Below are 6,210 nucleotides of genomic sequence, written 5' to 3' on the forward strand. Positions count from 1 at the left end.
GGGGGGGGGGGGGGGAAAGACCGGTAGGCTCGTGAGATCGCCGGCGGCTCGCCTGTTCGCTCGCTCGTGTTGGGTCGCTTGTCCGCCGCCCTCGTCGCGCCGTTCGCGGTCTCCCCCCGGCTGCGGGCTTCTTATCTGCCCCGCAGCCGGGGCGTCGGAGATGGGGGCACGCCCCGCGGCAACCGAGGCCGGGGCGAGCGCCATGGCGTGCTTCTTCCTCGGGCCGGGCGGGGGCAGGTGTTTGTTCTTCGGGTGCGGGCGGTCCGGTTCGGACGGGGGGGGGGGGGGAAGGCAGGACGTCACGCATGATATCACTCATGCGTGTGTGCCCGGGCGAGCCCCGGGGCCGGAGGCGCGGTCCCCTTTTCCGGAGCAATGTGAAACCCCGGCCGATGGGGCGGCGTATCCGCGCCCCAGAGCGCGCCGGTCCCTCCGCGCCGCGGCCTGGGGCTGCCCACGAACGGCCGGACTCCGGCAGCCGCTGCCGGCGGTGGCATCATCTTGCGCGCGAGGGCGCCCCCGGGGCCGGGGGGATGTATCACCGGCAACACCGGCCCCGCATCACTCCCGGCATCACACACCCTGCCCAGGGGTGGCATTCCTCGGCCCGGGGACGCCGGCGGTCGCCCGTGTGACTCGCCCTGTGTGGTGGAAGCACGCGGGCGCGCGCGCGCGCGCGCCGGCCAGAGCCGGCAGAGACGCACGGGGGAGGGGCGGGGAATGCCGGGCGCACCGCGCCGCGGCCCCCGGCCCCTGGGGCCATCGGGCCCCATCTCGTCCGGGGCCGGGGCGTGGCGCGGCGTCCTTGTGTGCCCCAAAGGGGCCGCGCGCATGCGCGTTCGCTCGATGCCCGGGGCGGGCCGGCGGCGGCGGCCAACGAAGGCGCAGGCCGGCGTGCCGTGTCCGGGCCGGGGCCCGCGCTCACCACGGCAGGCCCATGTCCCCCAGGGTCAGAAGAGGGCGCCCGAGGGGAGGGGCCCACGGTCCGGGGCGCGTCTGGCGGCGGGGTTGTGGGGCAGGGCCGGTCCCGAGAGCGGGTGGCCTGCGGCGCGCGCCCCTGCCCGCGCCCGGCCGTTACTTTTGCCGGCATCCGTCTCCTTTGAGTGCACAAGGGGGGGGGGGGGGGATGCGGTTGCGGCGTTCCGCGCCGCCCCTTCCGGCCGTCCCCCCCTCCCGGTCCCGTCCCCCCCCCCTCCCGGTCCCGTCCCGGCGCATTCGAGGCCGGGCAGGGCGAGAGGCCCAGGCCGGGCTCCGGCGTGCGTGCTCGCCATCGCCGGGGGTGGCCGGCTCCCCCGCCGCCGGCGGCCGGTGGGGCGGGGCCGCGGTTCCCACAGTTGGTGTCCGTGGCCCCGGCGCGGCGCCGGGCGGGCATGGCGGCCGGGCGGCCGGGCGGCGGGGCCGGCCACCGGCGCTCGCGTGCGCCCCCCCCCCCCCCCCAAGTCACCCCCGGGCCAGCCAGGCCGGGCCAGCCAGGCCGGGCGCCGGGGCCGCCGCGGTTGTTGGTGCCCCTTCGGCGCCGCCGCGCGGTTGTTGCGAATTTCATATTCACAGCCCCCGGCCCCGGCCAGGCCTTTTCGCTGGGCCTTGGGGGGAGGGAGGGGGGGGGGATGCCGACGGCGCGCCGGGACCCGGCGCATGGCCGGCCCCCTGCGCCACCTGCTCGCGACTAGTTCCGGCCGGGCGCGGCTAGAGCCCTCGCCCCCGGATGGGGCGGTGGGGCGGGCGCTGGCGCCCGCGCAGGAGGGGCACGTTGCCCCGGGGAGGCCCGCAGGGAGAGAAGCCCCACACGGCGCGCGGGGGCCGGTCAGATGCCCCGGGCCCGACGCAGCAGGGCCCGGGGCGGATCTCCCCCCCCCCCCCCTCCCCCTCCGACGGTCTCCCGGCCGGCCGGCCGGCGGTGGCTTCCTTGGGAGCCCGGCCCCGAGCTCGGAGATCGGCCGCCACGCTGCGACACGCCCAGGCCGGCCTGCTGCCCTGGGGGCTTCTCTGCCGGAGGCGGATTCTTTCGCGCTTTCTCCGTCCTCTCTCCCACTCTCCCGGGGGCGCACTCACGCGCCGGCGAGGGACCGGCCCCTCGCCCGGGGGAAGCTTCTCGCGCACTTTGCCCGCTCCCCCACGCCCCGGGCCCCGGGTCGCCCCCCCCCCGGTCCGGCAGTTTCGCCGGCTCTCCCCAGCCCAACAGTGGCCCAGCGCGCCTCTTCATGAGCGCCCACAGCCGGGGCTGCCCGGCGTGCCGGCCGCCCGCACCCACTCTCGAGGCCGACTCCTCCCCAGCTCCCCCGCTTGCCCCCCCCCCTCCCCCCTTCTCTCCCTCTCCCCTCCCCGCTCCCCTGTCGATTGCCCCCCCCCCCCTCCCCCTCTCTCCCTCCCCCTCTATCCATCTCCCTCTCTCCCTCTCTCGCTCTCCCTCTCCCTTGGTCTCGTGCCCATGGCGGGGGAAAAGGTCCCTATCCCTGAACGCAGCAACCTCGGGCGGAGACAATCCTGATGGCACGCCCTCCCGGCCGCACGTCTACCAGAACCTCATCATGCAGCTGCGCAAGATGTCCAATCACCCGTTCCTCTTCGACGAGGTCATCGACCAAATTGGCGGGCTCGACAGCCCGGAGGACCCGGCCGGCACGTACGCCGAGCGCCTGGTCCGTGTGTCGGGCAAGCTGGACCTGTTGGATGTACGTCCCCCCGCCGGTGGGCCCCTCCTTCCTCTGCCCGGGCATTCCCTTCCTGTCCGCCCTGCGCCCTGTCCTGCCCTGCTTCGACGGACAGTCCAAGGGACCTGCCCTGGGTATGGCCATGATCTGGGTCCATTGCTCACAGTCCCGTGCCACTTCTTTCCTCATCTCGCTCATGGCCGCAATGTGGTGCCCGCCTAGCGCATGCTCCCCAAGCTCCGGGCCGCCGGGCACAAGACCCTCATCTTCTTCCAGTCGACCAGCATGATGGACATTGTGGAGCAGTACCTTCAGCAGCGGGCCTTCCAGTTCCTGCGCCTGCAAGGGAACACCAAGTGTACGTGCTCCGGCTGTGGGCGCCATTTTCCCTGCCGCAGACTGGCTACCATGGACGCATACACACACACACACACAGACACTCCCTATCTGACTCATGTCCGATCGTCTCTTCTCCAATGGCAGCCGAGGAGCGCCACGATGCTGTCCGACTGTGGAACGCCCCGGACAGCCCGTACTTCGTGTTCATGCTGACCACGCGTGCCGGTGGGCTTGGCCTGAACTTGCAGACCTCCTCCACGGTCATTCTCTTCGAGTCCGACTGGAATCCCTTTGCCGATCTCCAGGCCCAGGATCGGTACGTCGTGCCGCTCTGCTTTCCTGCGCCTTCGCCCCCCCCCCCCCCTCGAGCACAATGCCTCTCCTCTCGCCAGACGCACGCATGCGCACACGCACACGTGCATGCACACGCACACACGCACATGTACACCTCTTTCTGACAGCCTTGTTCCCCCCCCCCACCCCCCACCCCTCCCCCCCCGGCCCACCCTCGGCAAAGTGCTCACCGTATCGGGCAGAAGCAGGAAGTCCGCGTCTTCCGGCTGATCACCGCCGACTCGATTGAGGAATTCGTCCTGGAGCGGGCCCAGTACAAGCTGAACGTCGATGCCAAGGTCATCCAGGCCGGCAAGTTCGACCAGAAGTCCAGCCACCGCGACCGCGACTCCATGTTGAAGGAGCTGCTGGCCATGGACCGTGGCGAGGACGATGACGATGCCTCGCTGTCGGTGCGTGGATATGTGCCTCAGAGTGTCCCCCCCCCCCCTGAATTCCAGTCCGGCATTGCGCTGGTGTGCTGACATTTGTCCCCCGGTACAGATCATCGACGACGAGGAGCTCAACGAGCAGCTGGCCCGCAATGAAGCGGAGCTGGAGCTGTACTCGCGCATTGACCGCGAGCGCGACCAAGACCGGGCGGCATCCTTCCGTAACACACGGCGTGCCCCACTGCCGCGGTGCGCCTGCCGTGCTCCTGGCTTTGTTCCCTTCCCCAGCCGCCCTCGCGCGACTTCCCGCCGGCTTTCCGTCCGAAGCGAGGCCACACGCTGACATTGACTCGCCCCCCTGTCTCCCCCCCCCCTCCTCCCGGATCCCCAGGCTGATGGAGGTGTCGGAGCTGCCGAAGGCCGTGGTGGACAATCTGACCCGGTCGCTGACCGATGCACCGGAGCTGACGCCCCAGCAGAAGTTGGAGAAACTGGAGAGCACCGGGCGCGGCCGGCGGCGGCCAACCGCCGTGCGTGTCCTGCCGGGCCTGCATGTGTTTTTTTTGTGCGCATGTTCGTGGCTGATACTGACACGTCCCCCCCCCCCTCCTGATGCGGTCCTCGCCGTGCTTGCGGCTGCCGGGCCTGTAGGTGCGCACCTATTCCGAGGACATCCTCTCCGAGACGGAGTACCTGGACGCCGTGGAGCAGGGCCGAGACATTGAGGAGGTCATCGAGGAGAAGTTGCAGCGGCTACGTCGGCGGGCGGAGCGGAGCGCATCGCGCCTGGCCGAGTCCGGCGGCGCATCGGACTCCGACTTGGCGGTGCCCGAGGAGCCGGTGCCGGCGGCCGCTGTCACCGCGGCCGCGGCCGGCTCTCCCCCGGCCAAGGTGCGTTGCGATGTGCCTTTGTGTCTTTTTTTTTCCCCCCCCCGGCGGGCTGCTTCTCTTTTGTGCGTTGGTTCCCGGGGGCCCCTTTGCCCCCGGAGAGGGGGCGCTTTTCGCTGACCCGGGCCGGCTGTGCGGCTTTCCTTCAGCGTCTTCGCATTTCCAGTGGCGGCGCATCGCCGGTCATGGTGTCGGTGGTGCAAAGCGCTGGCGCGGGGTCGACGCGTGCCCCGGCGGCAGGGTCCAGGGCGCCGCCGTCGCCGGCGGCCAAGAGGCCGGCCAGGGCGGCGTCTCCCCCGGCGGCCAAGAAGCCGGCCAAGGCGCCGCCCGGGCCGCGCAAGTCCACCGCCACCGGCCGGCGCAAGGCCGCCAAGGGTGCCGTGCCGCTCGGGCCCGATGACCCGCCGCCGCCGCCGCCGGCCAATGCCATCGCCGGGTTGCAGCTGGATCGCGGGTATTCCGGCGCGTTGGGGTTCACGTTGGAGCTGTTCCGTGCCATGGGGTCGCTTCCCTCGCGGGAGGAGCCCTTCCGCGAGGCGGCGGCGCTCTTCCACAACCTGCCCAACCGGTCGCTCTATCCGGATTACTACACCATCATCGCGGAGCCCATTTCGATGACGATCATCAGCCGGCGCCTCATCAGCGGGTACTACCTGACCGATCGGGCGTCGCTGGCCGCCGAGCCGGACCCCGTGGTGCTGGGCCTGGCGCCGGGGGCCGAGTCGGCCGAGCTGGCCGCCTCGTCGCGCATTTGGCGCGGTCTCTTCCGGGACATGGGGCTGCTGTTGAAGAATGCCCGGACCTACAACACGGAGGAGAGCCAGGTGGTGGCCGACGCGCGGACGCTGTATGGGCATTTCGTGACGGCTTTCCGCAGGCGGTATGGCCTGCCCGATGAGGCGGTCGGGAGTGCGCCGCTGGTGCCGCCGCCGGCCAGGGGGGGCTAGCCATCATGGTGGGGCTGGGGTCTGCGCGTGTTGTATGCATGTGCATTGCTTGTCCCCATGCCCTGTGCCTGGGCCCTCGGTGCCGGGCGCGTGCATGGTGCCACACCCTCCGTCGCCTGGGGGCCGCCGCCACGCGTGTTTGAGCATGCATGTTGGCATGTGTGCGTGAATGTATGTATGTATGTATGTATGTATGTGTGTGTGTGTGTGTGTGTGTGTGTGTGTGTGTGTGTAGATAGACGCGCGGCCGCACGGCACACACGTTTGGCCTCTGCCTTTCTGGTTGGCGCCCCTCGCTTCTCCCCTCCCCCCGCCGTGCCTCCCCATGGGCGCCGGCCCGTTGTTTGCCCTCCCTGCTGGAGCGGGGTGGGAGGGGCGGCCCTCCAGCACGCGCGCGCGCGATGTGCGGCGGGGGCAATACACACCCACCACTTGCGAGAGCGGTGCCTGGTGTTCTCACGCACGGCCCGGGCGGGTGTTATCACAATGGCAATTCATCGCTGGGCCGGCACGTGCGGGCGCGCTCTATGGTCACACGACTGATGCGCTCGCGCTCACGTGCTGTCCGGACGGCGTGTCGGGATTTTGCCCAGCATCGCGCCCTGCCGCGTGCGCATGCATCTGTTCTCGCTTCCCTCGCCGCCGCCCCCCCCCCCCCCC

General features: G+C 71.3%; 1 protein-coding gene across 2 annotated transcripts in view; it reads left to right on the forward strand.

The window, feature by feature from the left end:
* The window catches only part of H696_05722, an 8,990-nt gene extending 3,274 nt beyond the window's left edge, over positions 1 to 5,716 (forward strand). Inside the window, exons 8-15 of one of the 2 annotated variants that reach the window (XM_009499536.1) lie at positions 2,444 to 2,672; positions 2,874 to 3,009; positions 3,135 to 3,306; positions 3,508 to 3,736; positions 3,828 to 3,964; positions 4,107 to 4,245; positions 4,367 to 4,606; positions 4,753 to 5,716. In XM_009499536.1, the coding sequence (XP_009497811.1) occupies positions 2,444 to 2,672; positions 2,874 to 3,009; positions 3,135 to 3,306; positions 3,508 to 3,736; positions 3,828 to 3,964; positions 4,107 to 4,245; positions 4,367 to 4,606; positions 4,753 to 5,550 (2,080 nt within the window). In that variant the 3' untranslated portion in view covers positions 5,551 to 5,716. Of the gene's footprint in view, positions 1 to 2,443; positions 2,673 to 2,873; positions 3,010 to 3,134; positions 3,307 to 3,507; positions 3,737 to 3,827; positions 3,965 to 4,106; positions 4,246 to 4,366 lie in introns of both variants that reach the window. The other variant, XM_009499537.1, reaches the window with a different exon arrangement.
* Positions 5,717 to 6,210: the final 494 nt, after the last annotated feature.

This window comes from Fonticula alba (genome assembly GCF_000388065.1).
Source record: "Fonticula alba strain ATCC 38817 unplaced genomic scaffold supercont2.13, whole genome shotgun sequence".
NCBI lineage: Eukaryota > Rotosphaerida > Fonticulaceae > Fonticula > Fonticula alba.